The sequence below is a fragment of the Taeniopygia guttata genome, chromosome 35 (genome assembly GCF_048771995.1).
Source record: "Taeniopygia guttata chromosome 35, bTaeGut7.mat, whole genome shotgun sequence".
NCBI classification, from domain to species: Eukaryota; Metazoa; Chordata; class Aves; order Passeriformes; family Estrildidae; genus Taeniopygia; species Taeniopygia guttata.
In genome coordinates, this window is record NC_133060.1 from 3,896,083 (window position 1) to 3,912,566 (window position 16,484).

General features: G+C 56.4%; 1 protein-coding gene and 1 pseudogene across 1 annotated transcript; both read left to right on the forward strand.

Moving 5' to 3' along the window:
• Positions 1–13,716, forward strand: part of LOC140681371 (class II histocompatibility antigen, B-L beta chain-like) — a 51,631-nt pseudogene extending 37,915 nt beyond the window's left edge.
• On the forward strand, positions 1,289–9,526 carry LOC115493093 (uncharacterized). The gene is made up of 2 exons (XM_030262479.4): positions 1,289–1,488; positions 8,647–9,526. The coding sequence occupies exons 1-2, from the start codon at positions 1,315–1,317 to the stop codon at positions 9,337–9,339; spliced, it is 867 nt and encodes a 288-aa protein (XP_030118339.4). The 5' UTR covers positions 1,289–1,314; the 3' UTR covers positions 9,340–9,526.
• Positions 13,717–16,484: the final 2,768 nt, after the last annotated feature.

Sequence of the window (16,484 nt, forward strand, 5' to 3'; positions counted from 1 at the left end):
GGAAGGAAGGAAGGAAGGAAGGAAGGAAGGAAGGAAGGAAGGAAGGAAGGAAGGAAGGAAGGAAGGAAGGAAGGAAGGAAGGAAGGAAGGAAGGAAGGAAGGAAGGAAGGAAGGAAGGAAGGAAGGAAGGAAGGAAGGAAGGAAGGAAGGAAGGAAGGAAGGAAGGAAGGAAGGAAGGAAGGAAGGAAGGAAGGAAGGAAGGAAGGAAGGAAGGAAGGAAGGAAAAGGAGCAAGGAGAGGAAGGACAAGGAGAAGATGCTATTTTCCTCCATGCCAGAGAGAAGGGGAAGGAGATCCCCCCCAGTCCATCCCTGGCAGAACGGCATTGGCAGAGGGGTTGTCCTACAGCTGGGGCCATATTGGGCTGGAAGATGGAGCAGGAGAGAGGGGGAAAGGGGCAGTGACTTCCTCTTCAGCTGCCTGGGTGTCTGGAGCATCTTCCTCACTGCCTCCTCCTCCTCCATTTGGCCAAGCCTTGGGAATAAGAAGTCTGGTTTTGAAGGAAAAACAAGGGGTGAGCACATTGGCCTGGGGGTTCCTCCTGCCTGAGTCCATCTCTAGAAGATATCTTGTGTCCACGAAAACCTCCAAAACATCAAGCCTCAGAGGAAAAAATCCCTGCCTGGGGTTTCCACTTGTGGATGCTGCGGGTCCTGCCTATGTGCCAGAGGAGGTTCCTCCTCTGCAGAATCTCTGCCTGCTCCAGGTTTCCCAGGGATCCCCCCATGCTGGGGTTCTGGGAGTCCCCCTTCTCTAGGCTGATGAGGGTCCCATGGGTCCACCCCTCTCTGGGGTTGCACTAAGGGATGCCGAGGGTTTTGGGGTCCCTCCTCTGACTCTCTGCTCCAATGTGCCGGGAGTCTTGGGGGTTCCCTCTCTCTGGGGTTCCCACTTTGGTGTCCCAGGGTGTCCCCCCACTCCAGGTTCATCCCTTCTCTGGGCTGCTCCTTCTTCAGGCTCCCTTCACTCCCGCCTGTCAGGGTCCCCCCTCTCCAGGCCCCCATTTCAGGGTCAGGGACTCCACTTTCCGCTGCTGGCACCCCCCACCCACCCAGCAGCCACACCGGGACATCCCCCCAAAAAAAACACCTCCCAGGATCCCCGCAGTATCCACCCAAAGGGGATTTCGTGTCAGCTTTGGATTCCTACAAGATCCGAACATCGCTCCGCCCGCCCCGTCCCGAAAAAAAAGAAACAGAACCCCCCAAAAGATACTTCGGGTGAGCTCCAAATATCCCTCCCTCCTTAAAAAAAATCCCTGCCGGGACCGCCCAAGATATTCGGATTGAGGTCCCCCTCCCGGTCCCCTGCGGGATGGGGGGGCTGATGCTCCCGGTGCGAAGCGGCTGCGGATCCAGCGAGCGAAGGATGCGCTGGTGCCTCCCCCGGCTGCTCCTCCTCCTGCCCCTGCTCCTCCTCCATCCCTCCTCTTCCTCCCGCTCCTCCTCCTCCTCCTCCATCCCTCGGCTGCCGGCCAGGAGCTCTCGGGTGAGCGGGGCTTGGACGGGACCCGTGGAAAGGGGTGGGAGAGGGGGATGGGGGGAGGTGGGACGGGGGGAAGGGGTTCTCAGTGAGGGCTCCCAGTTAACTTCAGGACCCCAATTTCCCTCCCTGTACTCCCAGCCCCTCCCGGTGCTGTGGGGCCGTGCCCCAGTGCCGGCTCAGGGGGGCTCCAGGCTGACCTGTTCCAGGTAGATGGGAGCTGCAGGTGACCCCAGGCTGGGGGGGTTCCAGCAGCACCAGGAGCTGGTGGGTCCAGTCCCGTTGGGGACCACGTTGGTGGCCACCACAGAGAGCTCCTGCTGGCCCTGGAACCACCTCAGCTGGATTTGGGCAGGGTAGAAACCCATAATGGGGCAGAGCAAGTGGCCAGGATTGGGCTGGGAGCTCGAGGGCAGCAGCGAGATGGACACGCTGGGGTGGGCAGAGGGCTTGGGGGCTCCCACCAGTGCGAATCTGCGACGACCCCCACCCCAAGCCACAGGAAATGGCTCAATGGAAGGAGTGCTGCTAGACAGGGAACCACCCTTCTTCAATCCCAGCCGCACCTTTCCCTCCCCTCTCCCCCCCTTTCTTGTTCCCCAAATCCACAGACCCCTTCCAACACAATTTGGAACTTTCCAGCCCCCTGCCCCACTCTTTGGAGGTCCCAGCCCCCTCTATTCCCCCATTCTCTTGCCCCTTCCCAACCATCCTGTAAATCCCCAACCCCCTCTTCCGTGCTTGGGTTTGGGGGTTCCAGGCCACTCCTGCTCAGTCACACCTCCTCTTTCTCTCAATTCAGATCCCTCCTGGCAGCTTTTTCCTGGGAGGAATCCCTGAGTTTTGGGACTTTTGGGATGCAGTTTTGGAGGGGGACAGCTCTGTCCAGCTTTCCCCTCCCCGTTGTGGCCCCTCAGCTGCCCCCAAAACCCTGGTGGTGCTGGGATTTCCCTCTGGGGACAAGGACGTTCATCCCCTTCCAGGAGCCCAATGCCCGGCTGGGGCTCCAGGTCAGGGGTCCTTGAGCAGCTGCCCCAGAACCTCCACCAGGGTCTCCCAGCGCAGCCGGAGCCGCTCGGCCTGGGCTCCCCAAAGGCCTCAGCAAGGCCCAAGTCCCTCCCAGGAACCCTCAACTCCCTCAAACCCAGCATCCCCCGCATCCCCTGCCAAGTTCCCCCCATGGCACCGGCCATGTCCATGTCCCCACATGTCACTGGCCATGTCCCACCATGTCCTCACCCATGGCTGTCTCCCCACCATGTTTCCATCCCTGTCATTGTCCCCCATGTCTCCATCCATGCCTGTGTCCCTTGGTAAAAAGATGAGAGTTGCTGCAGCACATAAGAGGAGAAGCAGCATTCATTTAACCCATGGTCTGCCAGGGAACCACAAAACTGTGTCCCATTCCCATCCTTTCCAAGTTTGGCCGGAACATTCACTGCTTTCTTATTTCCTTTGTTATCTGTTTCACCACTTTATCTTTATAATCTCTTTGCAGGCAACAGTTTCAGCCATTTAATTTTCCACAAACTCCTCCTTTTTCTGCTAGAAGATAATCTGATTCCATCCCCCGGTGAAATGTTGTGTTCCTCATTTCTGTGGCTTAGTCGGCAGGAAGGTGAGGAGCTGGATTTGTCTGGTTGGTTCTTATTTGGAGGACAGCTTGTAATCTAATGATGCCATTGAAATGATGAATGGGTTCTCTGTCTCCTGATATGAGTTCCTTAGGGTCCCCAGGGGCTGGTCCATGGTGTAGTAGGATTTTTTCTGGTGGTCATTCATCTTTTCCCCATTTCTGGGTGCTGCCTCCAGCCAGGGCTGCATCAATTGACTGCTTTTCTCTAATTAAAGCATCAAATGCTTGGATTCCAACTGATTTCCCTGAACTTTTGGTAGCAAAACAACTCCAGTGCTCTAATACACCCTGTATAACATAGACAGTGACAGCACATGTTGGAGTGGGCAGAGGGATTCTTTATTCGCTGTTTCCCTTTGCAGCTTTAACAAATTTCTGTTGCAGAGTCAGAGATCCTCACCATGGGCTCTGCCTTTATCTGTACAAATTCCATCAGTGGAAGCAGGCAGAGCTTGGGGTGAGGGGCAGAGGGAATGAGCCCAATTCCTGCCTCAGGCAAGAGACATTGTTCCCACTTTGCCCCAGCAGTTTAATTTGCATTTCTAAAGCTCCTCTGCTGGCTGCCTGGCTTCTCTTCCAGGGAAGCCATTCTGTGGCCAAAAGGGACTTTTAATAATACAATATTAACTGTTTACCAGTTTAAAGGTCACCTTTAAAGCTCTTCTGGTTTTTAAAAATGAAGGCTAAAGGTGAATATCGAAGAACCTGTACCAAAATTTCGCCATCACAACAGCTATGCACACACATATACAAAAAAATCCAAAGCAATAAAGATTTTTTTCTACTTCTCCTACATCTAAAAACTGACTCACACCGCTGACCCAACACCCCTAGTCTTAACTGGCACTATAAAAGTAGGATTATCAAGAAAACAACATTCTAATAGTGTAATCTTGTCACCGAAACTGCAAGAAGAATCAAAATTCTTCAACAACATTTTTAGTGTTAGAGAGTCAAGGCATTACATGATTCTGGTCAGGATATGCAGCAGAACTAATTTCATCCACTCATAGCCCAAGCTGTGCAGAGAAAATCATTCCATGACATGTGAGTTTCCCTAGATTTATCCTTTAACTTTTTACAGTCCAAAATCCTTTGAAATTATTTATTGTTCATTGCTTCCAAGTTGCCGGGTTCTTTTTTAGCATTTGGTTTCCTATTAGACCCCGATTTCTTCACCTCTGATGTTAACTATGCCCACATTCCTGGATTTCCTTCTCAGCCTTTTGCAGACCAGGTGTCTGCAGCTTTGGCAGTGTCTGGGGTAGGTGTTGGTTGCTGTTTACTGCTGGGGTTGATGTTTTGCTTCCTGTCGTTATCTTTGTGGGTGTCTTTTGGGCCATTCCCAGTGTGTTGAGGTGTTAAACTCATCTCCATTGAGGTTGTAACATCCCTTGAAAAAAACCTTTAAAATTTATTTCGCCAAGGCAAAGGAAAACAAGTCTAAGTAGAAAAATAAGATTTTTTTTTTAATTTGATCTTAGTATATTTTCCAGCAATGGAATCCCAGCCAGCGCAGTGTGTGAGTGTAAGTGAGAGCCAGAGTGGAATTGTCCCGTGCTCTTGCCCAGCAGCTGTGGCAGGGCAGCCCAGAGAGCGCTGAAGCTGCAGCAGTGGCAGCAAGGGCTGTCCCCGGTGCTGGAGCTGCCAAAGGAGGGTGGCCAGGCCGAGGATTTCAGCAGAGGATGTGTGGGCAGGCCCAGGGCCTTGCCCCGCTGTGGAGCCCTGGCTGCTGCTGCGCTGCCTTCAGTGCAGCTCAGTGGGGGCCTCCCATCCTCCTGCTGCAGGTGGGAAGTGCAAATCTCCGGGGCTGCAGAGACCTGGAGCCGAGGCTGAGGGGTCCCCCCGTGCTCAGCTGTGCTGGCGGCTGTTTCTGGCCTCGGGGCCACTTGGCACGGGCCACGCCACTTGGCCACCAGTGGTGCTGCTCTGCACTCCTTAGGCAGGAGCCGATGTCCTGCTGGGATGTTGGCAACAGCAAAGTGCCAAGGCAGGCTCTGTGCCAGCCCAGCTTCCTGGGGGAGAGATTGCACCAGAGACAGGATTCTGGCCACAGACTGCTTTAAATGTGCATCCCTTATCTGCACCCTGCACTAGGTGGAGAATTCCCAGGGTAAGGAATAACCGAGCACTGCTCATCCATTTAGAGTCTCTTTTGCTTGTCAAAGCTTTAACTTGGTGGCAGACTTGAGCAACACAAGATGCTCCTGCTGTCAGTTTTCAGGCCTCAGTTCCCATTGAAGCTGTGGCTGTACAATTCTGCAGACAATGAGGCCACTCTGGCCACTGGGTGAAACATTTTAGCAGAAGAATTCCTTTGGCTTGGCCCTGTTTAATATCCACATACGATTAAAATTCTTTTTCCCTGTCTAGGAGAGCCGGGGCAGCAGCCTCAGTTAAACTTCATTATAACACTTGAAAATTCTGTTTTCCTCATGTCCAGCTATCCATTTTCTTGACTGGCAGGTTAGGAGTGCTGTAGGGAGACATCCCTGGCTCCAAGAGCCCTGCCTTCAGCAGGGACTCCATACCAGGCTGTGAGCCCTTCCTTCCCTCCCCTGGAACAGGGTGTTGCTTTTAGCCCCCACTTGTCCTGGTTGCTTCAAAGTAATTTGGAGAGGCTCCACATCAAATTTTCCCTCTTTCCCTGGGGCTGCCCACACCTCTGGGTTCCCTTCAGCACAGGCCTTGCCACTTATCTGACTCAAAGGTACAGCATTAGCCTCTGCTTTACCTTTTAGAATTGATAATCACAATTAGGAGGAAGTAGAAATCCATGCATTTCAATTCTATCTCCCACATCTGTTAATAGTGGTTGAAGAATACACACCTGTTTATTTTTCCCACTTACCTCCTGAATGATCAAACAACTTCTTGACAATTTTCCCCCCTTACGTCTGAGATTCAAAGGAGATGGAGAGGCCCCTGTGTCCATTAGGAGAGGCCTCCTCTGGATGCAGACCCAGCCTGGATGTTCTCCAGGGCTGCAGTGTGGTGGGTCCCCGGTGGGATGGGAGCTCAGAGAGCCCTGACAATCCATGTCCATGCAGGGTGGACTCGCTCCTCCTGAGGGTGCTGCTGTCTGTGCTTGCAGTGTCCTTGTGGGCTGCAGCTGGAGCCCCGACTCCTTCCCAGGGGCTGTTTGGGTGGGCTCTGCCCTGGCCAGGAGGGCAATGCCTCTGCCAGGTGCTTGTGGCCGACGCCGTCCCCTGGGTGCTGGGGCCCCCTTGGGCCCTGGGGTTGGTCCCTCAGGGGCTGTGGGAACTCTGCCATGGCCTTTGCCTTCAGCTTGGCCTTTTGCTCATCCCTTCTTGCCTTCAGCTGCTGTGCCTTTGTGCCCAAGTGCTGCAGGGCCTTCTTCTGCCACTCCTGCAGCCCCGGTCACTGCCTGTGGGTGCTCATCCTCTGAGAGCTGCTGAGCTTTCTGCAAAATCTTTCCTTTCTGCAGGGACCCAAACCAAATCCTTTCACAGAAAATCCTGATCCTTCCATGTGCACTCTGCATTTCCCAGAGGTTCCTTTGTTTTGCTCCTTGTGCTCAGGGTCCCCTGCACAGCCCGTGTGGCAGAGCCGGTGCCTGTCCTGCCGCAGTGTCCAAAGGCGGCCCCCCCGGCGGGCAGGGCCGGCAGCTCCCCGGGGCCGGGCAGCGGCCGGGGCGTCCCGCAGCCTCCTGGGGGCCGGGGGCCACTGCCGGCCCTGCCCGGGGCTGGTGGGCTCAGGCAGCGCCCGGCGCTGAGCCCCGGCTGCCCCACAGCCCCGGCCCGGCCCCGCAGCTCCCCACAGGCCCCCAGCCCTGCTCCCGGTCCCGCACCTCTGCGCCCGCTGCTGCCGCTGCCCACCACAGAGAAACCCCTGACATCCTGACCTCCTGCTTTTCCTCTCCTGGAAACCAGGCCTAGAGAGGACCTGCATCTGGCCTATTTTAAGTATAAGATGGAGGAAGGTGCTGTAAAAAATCCCAATCCTTAGTATTTTTATCCTCCTTCTCTTTTCCTTTTTTTTTTTCTTCTCATACAGATTCCTCCTGCCGCTTCTTGCCTGAACCATATTGCTGCGCACTCCCCTTCACCCAATCCCTTCCCAGCACACCAACACCGTCCATCCCCTGTTCTCGAAATCCCTTCTCCACTTCCCTTCTTGCCTCCCTGGGTGTCCATATCCTTAATTATCTCTGGGGGAATGTGCAAACTACCTCAACATTCTCCCCTTTTGTCAAAAATACTATATTAATGTCTCTGTTAAATCTTTGTTCTTCACAAAGTTCAGGAATTTAGCTGGACTTTAGCTGAGCAGCAGTTCCTGTTGATTAATAACATTTTCCGAAACTGAGGGTTTCTCCTGTCACTTCCTTATCTACAAGCTCCTTGCCCTATCTCGGAGGATATTCACACCACCTGTTTGTACAGACACTTCCATCCTACTCCTTTCAACATGACAGGAAAGAGGGGGAGAAGCCATAAAAAGGCATTTAGGACACCTAAATGGACTGAGAGGGGGCTGGGTCACCCCCAAATTGAGCCGGAGGGGAGCTGGGATTTAGAGGGAATGATGGAAAAGGGATGGGAGAGGTGGATAACGGGAGGAGGGACAACAGGAAAGAGGTTCTCATGGTGGTCCCTTTGTGTCCCCATCATTCAATCCCTGGAGCAATTCCCCAGGGCTGTGGGAAGGGATGGATCCGCACTGGGGGATCCCCAAACGACCTTGTGGGGGCTTCTGGGGCTGTTCCCCCCACCCAGCAGCTGGTGCTGTGGCAGCCATGGGGCAGAAGGGGGTGGGAAAGGGGCATCCAGTGTGGTCAGGGAGGAGGAGGAGGAGCAGGAAGAGGAGCAAAAGGAGAAGCACAAGTTTCCATCCTGCTGGTGTAGCAGGGAGTCTTCCAGAGGAGTTCCTCTAGGGAGAATGTTTGGAGTTTTCAGATTCCAGAATAGAGACCCAAATACCTTTGTGGTCCTCGGGAGGCTTTAGTTTTTGGGGGCATATTTGGATCTTGCAGGACCCCAAAGCTGAGTCTCAAATCACCCTTTGGGGGATATTTGGGGGTCCTCATGGCAATCACCAGGTACTGGTGGGGGGAGGACATCAGTCTTGGGGACTCCTCCAGAAGAGCAGTGGAGTGGAACCTCTAGACCCCTGGAATGGGAAAAGGTCAGAGGAGTGATTCCAGAATTGTGTGAGACCTGGCAGCCTGAAGTGGGAAAGGAAGAGCCTGGAGTGTGGGAACCCCTGGAATCCTGGAGCAGAGAGTCAGGGACCACTGGGAAAATCCATGGTCATCTGTAAGCAAGACCCCAGAGAGGGGGAGCCCCAGGAGCCACGGGACCCCTATCAGCTCAAGGAAGGGAAATGACCAAACCCCAGACTGGAGAGACAAGAGAGGTGGATCTCCTATGAGCGTTATTTTGGGAGCTGAATCTTGGTGCTTCACAGATTTTTTTTTTTGGACTCCTGAAGAATTCCAGTTATGTACTTCTGCAGGAGGAGCCCCCAGCCCAAGGCTCTCACCCCTTGTTTTTTCCCCAAACCAGGATTTGTCATTGCCAAGCCTTGGGTGGATGGAGGAAAAGCCCCAGAGGTTTCTCACAAGGAGGGCCTGCAAAGCCTGCCCAGGGAGCTGCGGGAAGGAAGGACATGCCCTGTGCCAGGAAAGCAGCCAGAGATCCAGCCAGAGCTCGGAGCTGGTGGAGAAGAAGCCTAAGGCTGGCGAGAAGCCCCACAGGTGCTTGGAATGTGGGAAGGGCTTCAGGTACAGCTCCCATCTGAGGGAGCACCAGGTGATCCACATGGGAGAAAAGCCCTACAAGTGTGAGGAATGTGGGAAGAGCTTCAGCAAGAACTCCAACCTCATCAGCCACAGCAGGATCCACACTGGGGAACAGCCCCACACCTGCTTGGAATGTGGGAAGAGCTTCAGGTGGAAGTCCAGCCTGAGGGAACACCAGATGCTGCACACCGGGGAGAGGCCCTACGAGTGTCCCCAGTGTGGGAAGCGGTTTCTGAGGCCGTCCCGTCTCCTCCTGCACCAGCGCATTCACACCGAGGAGAGGCCCCTCCGCTGCCCCGACTGCGGGAAGGGCTTCAAGCACAGCTCCAGGCTCCTCCTCAAGTGGCACCTCCGCACTGGGGAGAGGCCCTTCGAGTGCTCCGAATGCAGGAAGAGCTTCGTGCGCTGCTCCAGCTCCACCCGCCAAGGAGAATCCACGTTGGATGATCCTCAGTAACCCCTGGGGAAGAGCCCTGATGATCCCTGCTCTGGGTGATCCCCGTTAGATGTGTGGAAGGTGTTGGAGGGATTTCTTTCCCTTCTCCTTGTCCTGTTATGATTTGGTTGGTAATAAATCCACTCCCTGTGCCCAGGCTGGGTCTGTTATACCCATGCCAATGCTCAGGGCAGGACCTCTCCCATTCCTTCTCAGCTCCTGGGCCTTTTCATTTATTTCCTCTCCCTGTGCAGTTGCAGAGGGCAGGGATGGAGCAGTTTTGGTGTCTACTTGCATCCAGGCAGACCAGCCCAGCCTCGGGAGTTCTGAGGATCATGTGGGGCTCCCCCATTGGCGGGACATCCCCCCGGAGCAGGGTGTCCCCCCTTGCTGCAGCCCCAGCCCTCAGGCAGAGCTCAGCCAAGCAGAGAACACCCTCACCTGGGGCCTCATTTCTGGGCACACCTGAGTCCCTGAACACCTCCATCCCATTCTGGGGTGCATCTCAGTTCTTGGATATCTGGGACCCCATTGTTTGGGATGTATTTGGTTTGCACAGACTGGTTGTGGTAGTGGGGCGGGCTCTGAGATAAGCTGCTGGAAGTGTCCTCACTGTCCAGCAGAGCCAATCCCTGGTGGTTCTGAAGATGGAGGTGCTGGATGCAGAGATCCCCAGAGTGCAGAGATCCCCCCCACAGCCCCTGGAGCAGCCCCCTGGCACAGGGGGGTTCCTGAGAGGAGGCTGTGACCTCATGGGAGCCCCCTGGAGCCAGCTGTCCTGGCAGGACTGACCCTGTGGCAGAGTGACCCCTGGGGCTGCAGCAGTGTGAGGGGGCTGCTGGCCGTGGGATGGATTCACAGATCACAGCAGTGCCACCACAGTCCCTCCTAGTGTCCACAAACTCCCTCCCAGTCCTTCTCATTTCACTCTGAGACGTCCATCCTCTCTCCCAGTGCCCCCCATTCCATTCCGCTCGCTCTCAGTGCTCGCGCAGTCCTCACAGTGCAACCCAGTCCCTCTCAACGCCACACCAGCCCTCTCCTGTCTCTCCCAGTGCCCTCCCTTGCTGATCCCAGCGTGTCCCCACTCTCTCCTGGTGCTCCCCAGTGTATCCATCTCGCTGGAACCCTCGAGCTCCTAGCTTGGTCCCAGCTGCTTGCTCTGCTCCGTGGTGGATTTCTACCCTGCCCAAATCCAGGTGAGGTGGTTCCAGGGCCAGCAGGAGCTCTCTGTGGTGGCCACTGACCTGGTCCCCAATGGGGACTGGACCCACCAGCTCCTGGTGCTGCTGGAAACCCCAACCCGGGCCGGGCTCACCTACACCTGCCAGGTGGAGCATGTCAGCCTGGAGCACCCCCTGAGCCGGCACTGGGGCACAGCCCGGCCTCCACAGCAGTGGGGACAGGCGGGGAGGCACTGGGGGGACTGGGTTCTGCTGGTAGTAACTGAATATTTGAGATAGCCTGGCTTAAACTGGGAGAGGGGCTTAGGGGTGTGGAAGGGCTGAGAAGGAGGTTAAAGGATGTTGGGGAGGGTGGGATGGGGTTCTGGGGGCCCTGGTGAGAATTGGGAGGGAGTTTGGAGGTGCTGGGTGTAACTGGGAGGAATTTGAGTAAGCCTGGAGGGACTGGAATGAGATATGGGATGCAAAAGTGGGGGTTGGAATGAGGGTATTTATGCAGGGAAGGGACTGGGAGGGGTCTTGGTGAGTCCTTGTGGGGCTGGAAAGGGACTGGGAGAGGGTTTGGGGGTTTTGGGATGGAGACAGGCAACTGGGAGGGGGCTTGGAGGGGCTTGGGGTGTCTGTGAGAGGTTTTGGGGGGTCCTGATCCCTGCGGACCCCCCAGATACTCTGCCGGATGTCGCCCGCAGCAAGATGGTGATGGGCATCAGGGGTTCGTGTTGGGCTTCGTCTTCCTGGCGCTGGGGCTCGGCTTCTACCTGTGCAAGTGGGTCAAGGGGGGTCCCAGGGGTCGTGTCTCCCTCCCCCAGAGTCTGTGTGCTCCCCCCGGGGCCCCCAGCCCGGTGTCACCCCCTTTTCTCTGCCCACAGAGATCCTGAGCCACCACCGGCCGCAGCCCCTCCCCGTGGCCTCGGGCCCAGCCGGGACCCCCCGCTCCATCCCCACGCTGATTTTGGGGGGTCCTGTGTACCCCCAGCCCTGCTGTCACTCTGCCCCTGCCCGCCTGCTCCCAGTGTTCCCAGTAACGCTTCCCAGTTAAACCCAGTTCAGGGAGGGCAGTGGGGAGGGACTTGGGGGCCCACGTGTGTCCCCCCACCCTGGGGGGGGCTTGAGAGGCACCTGGACTCCAGCAGGGAACCAAGCGAACCCCAAAAGGCGCCGGGGCTCTCACATAACCCGCCGGGGGAATTTGGGGATGAGACACGTGGGGTAACCCAGGCCAAGCCCAGAGCCCAGCGCTGCCCCATCCCTGCTCCATCCCTGCTCCATCCCTGCTCCATCCCGGCTCCATCCCGCCTCCATCCCGGCTCCATCCCGGCTCCATCCCGGCTCCATCCCTGCTCCATCCCAGCTCCATCCCGGCTCCATCCCTGCTCCATCCCAGCTCCATCCCGGCTCCATCCCGGCTCCATCCCTGCTCCATCCCTGCTCCATCCCTGCTCCATCCCGGCTCCATCCCGCCTCCATCCCGGCTCCATCCCGGCTCCATCCCGGCTCCATCCCTGCTCCATCCCAGCTCCATCCCGGCTCCATCCCTGCTCCATCCCAGCTCCATCCCGGCTCCATCCCTGCTCCATCCCAGCTCCATCCCGGCTCCATCCCTGCTCCATCCCGGCTCCATCCCCGCTCCATCCCCGCTCCATCCCTGCTCCATCCCTGCTCCATCCCTGCTCCATCCCAGCTCCATCCCGCGGGAATGGACGGCCTTGGGCAAAGGAGGGGCCAAGGGTGCGCGCTAGGCCCGGGGGATCAGAGGGAGGGATTGAGGAGGAGGAGGAGTGCAGAGGAAGGAGTGGAAGATGGGCCGGAGAGAAGAGGAAAGGAAGGCAGGATTGGGAAGGAGGGGAGAGAAGAGGAAAGGAAGGCAGGATTGGGAAGGAGGGGAGAGAAGGAGAAAGGAAGGCAGGATTGGGAAGGAGGGGACGTGGCAGTAGTGATGGAAGAGGCGACGGGGTAGGAGGAGCGGGAGGAAGAGCAGGGAAAGAGGAAGAGTTGTAGGAGGAAGAAGAGCAGCAGGGGAAGTGTGGTCTCTGCCGTCTCTGTCCGAGCATCGCCCGGGCCCTTCCTCTGCGGCAGCTCAGCGGGCAGGGGGAGCTCCCCCAAACCTGTCAGGGGATCCCCGAGCGGGATTTTCCTTGGTGGGTGTTTGGAGCTGGCAGCTTCCAGCTTCGAGTCCCTAATATCTTTAAGGGTCCCTGGGAGGGTTTCATTTTGGGGTTGGAGGGGTGTTCGAATCTTGCAGGACCCCAAATCTGAGCCACAAATGCTTTTTTGGAGGATGTTTTAGGATGTGGTGACCGCCCAGTGCCAGGGTGGGAAGGCGACATCAGCCTTGGGGCTCAGCCGGGAGAATGGTGGAGGAGAACGCCGGGATGGGGTGAAGGGACAGGGGCGATCCCGGAGATGGAGAACCCCTGGCAGCCTGGAGAGGGGGATCTCTGGGATCCCTGGCACACTGGACCAGAGAGTGAGAGGAGAAGGGACCTCTGGGACTCCCAAAACTCCCTGAATCATCTCTAAGCAGGACCCCAGAGAGGGGGAAACCCCAGGAGCCATAGGACCCTGATCTGGCCAGGGAAGGGAGACTCCCCAGAACACTCTCAGAGTGGAGAGATCAGAGCCAAGGGAGCACTGGAACGGTTTTCTGGGCTGAATCGTGGTGATTTGGGGTATTTATGGACACAAAACCTGCGGAGACTTCCAGACCTGGATCTGAGCAGGAGGAACTCCCAACCTAATGAGCTCACCACTTGTTTTTTCCCCCAAACCAGGATTTGTTATTCCCAAGCTATGGCTGGATGGAGGAGGAGGAGAAACCCCGGAGATCCCACACAAGGAGGGGCTGCAAACCCAGCCCAGGGAGCTGCAGGGAGGAAAGAGCCCCCCTGAGCCAGGAAGACATCCAGAGATCCAGATGGAGCTCGGAGGTGGTGGAGAAGGCTCATGGAGCAGAGAAGCCCCACGAGTGCTTGGACTGTGGGAAAGGTTTCAGTTACAGCTCTGACCTGATCCAACACCAAGTGATCTGCACTGGGAACAGCCCTACGAGTGTGGGGAGTGTGGGGAGAGCTTCTTCAGCAGCTCCAACTTGACCCAGCACCAACAGAGGTGCCACTAAAGGAAGCCGTGGAGTGCCCTGAGTGCAGGAAGAGTTTCGTGTGCTGCTCCAGCTCCATCCCCCATTGCAGGATCCACATTGGATGATCCTCAGTGATGCCTGTTGGGCAGAGCCCTGGTGATTCATGGTCCTGGTGATCCATGTTGGGAAGACATCTGGCTGGGGGTGCTCCACATCTTCCTGGCTCCCGATGGACACCTGGGTGAATGCAGGGACAGGAGAATCCCTGCTGCTGCTCCTGTCACTGCTCCTCCTCTTCATCTCTCCCTCCTCGTCCTCCCTGTCCTTCTCCCCTGGCTCCTCCTCCATTACTCTCCTCCTGATTACCTTCTTTATCCCTCCTCCCCCCAGGCCCAATGCCCACCCTTGGCCCACCTTTTCTGTCGGGCTGGGGCAGCACTAGACTCTATGCCCAGCCTGGGCACCACCCATGGGCCCCCTCCCTAAATTTCCCTGGTGGCTTCAGGGGGTTCCAGCACCTTCTGGGGTTCGCAGAGTGCCGTGCTTGGGTTCAAGTACCTCTCAAGGGCCCCCCAGAGTGGGGGGACACACTGGGGCCCCTATTCCCGATCCATCTCGGGGCCAGTTTCCCACTCCCCTCCCCAGTCTCAATGCCCCCACAGAGTCCCCCCAAGTCCCTCCCCACTGCCCCCCATAAACTGGGCTGGGTTTAACTGGGAAGCTTTACTGGGAACACTGGGAGCAGCTGGGCAGGGACAGAGTGACAGCAGGGCTGGGGGGACACAGGACCCCCCCAAAATCAGTGTGGGGATGGAGCGGGGATCCCGGCTGGGCCCGAGGCCACGGGGAGCGGCTGCGGCCGCCGGTGGCTCAGGAGCTCTGTGGGCAGAGAAAAGGGGTGACACCGGGCTGGGGGCCCCGGGGGAGCACACACACTCTGGGGGAGAGGGGACACGTCCCCTGGGAACCCCCTGACCTTCTTGCACAGGCAGAAGCAGAGCCCCAGCGGCAGGAAGTCGAAGCCAAACAGGGAGCCCCTGATCCCCATCAGCATCTTGGGGCAGCTTTCAGTGGCTGCTTGTGGGCAGGATCTGGGAAACGGCAGCAGCTGCCCAGAAGGGTCTGCAACAGAATGTGACAAGCTGGGATGGACTGGGGCAGACTGGAACACTCAGATATACCAGGACCAGGACACAAAGGGACCAGATTTGGGGCACCAGGGGTCATACTGGGATATACTGGGACCACATTGAGGGCTACTGCGAACATGCTGAGGGCAATAGGGTGCTGTTGGGATACAGTGGGCATGACTGGGATCATACTGGGACTGACTGGAATCATACTGCAAGTAACTAGAACCATAGTAGTGGTGAAAAGGTGCAATTGAATAAATGCAGGAGGCAGCTGGGATCCTATTGGGAGCAGCTGGCCCATGCTGGAGTCATATTGGGATCATACTGGGACTGACAGGATCATGCTTTGAGTGACTGGCGTAGTACTAGGAGTGTGTGGAACCATAGTTGTGTTGGAAAAGCGCAATTGGAAAGATGCTGGAGGCAGCTGGGATCCTACTGGGAGCAGCTGGCCCATGGTGGGGTGATACTGGGACTGACAGTGTCATACTTGGAGTGATTGAAATAATACTGGAAGTATCTCAGTGTGACTGGGATCACACTGGGGTGTAATGATCCGCTCATGTGGGGTGCCGTGATGGTTCATTAACCAATCCCAAAAGTGCAAAAAGGCAAACAGCAGCGACCATCAGTTTAATCACAACAAATGCACCTTTTTTGTGGTACCAACAACAAAGGTTATGGAGGAGACAGAAAATGAAATAAAGGATAGAAAGAAAGGGGAATAGCTACCACCATGTGAGACGAGACCCTCAATGGTCCAGCCACATGGATTCGCCCTCCTGCATGGGGGTTACCCAAATTCATGCCAAAAAGTTACAGTTTATATAGTCTTTAGCCAAAGCCAGTGGCATCTGGCCAGAAGGTGGGGAGGACTGATGGGCCGTTGTGAAGAGACCCCTTGGTCTGTGAAGCAGGTGCAGGCGTGCAGGGACAAGCCACCGCTTGTCACAACCTGTTCAAATGCAGTGTTCTGTAGAAATACAGCGAGCACACCTGCAAACAGTCACTTGGCAAGTGTCCACATCCACCTCGGCCCAGCTGGAACTCCTGTCGGGGGTCTTCAGGGTCCTTGTGACAATTGTGAGGCAAGTGAAGGAAATTTCGGACTGTCTCTCACATGGGGGTAACAGGGATTAAACCTGACATACCGCGAGTGTCTGGAAGTTACTGGGATCATACTGGGGGAGACTGGACTCACACTGGGATCATGCTTGGAGCAACTGGGACCATGATGTGGGCAAATGACATCCTAGAAGGAGTGACTGGGAGTGACTGGGTTCATACTGGAAGTTACTGGGGCCATACTGGACTCCTACTGGGAGTTACTGAGAGTGGAAGGAACCATACAGGGCATGACTGGGAGAAACTGGAACCATGTTTGGGGTAACTGGGATCCTATTGGGAGTGACTGGGAACATAAAAGCTTGAATGGAGTTTCTATCCTGCGACATTCCTGGGGAGCAGCGGCAGCTCTGCACCCCCAGCCTGGGAATGGGAGCAGGGGAACCGCTGGCAGCACCTTCGGGACACAGCCAAGAGTTGAGGGGCTCCTCCCCCACTTAATTTTCTCTCCCCAGTTCAAATCATCCCCTCCCATTCAAATACCCTCCATTCACATTTTCTCCCTACAATAAAAATTTCCTTGCCCCAGTTAAACATTTCTCCCCAGTTAGACTCTGAGCCTCCCCCCACCCCTGGCTTCTCCCAGCAGGACTCGGCCAGAACCTTCTGGAAACAGGAGAGGAAAGAGTTAGAAAATTCATCATT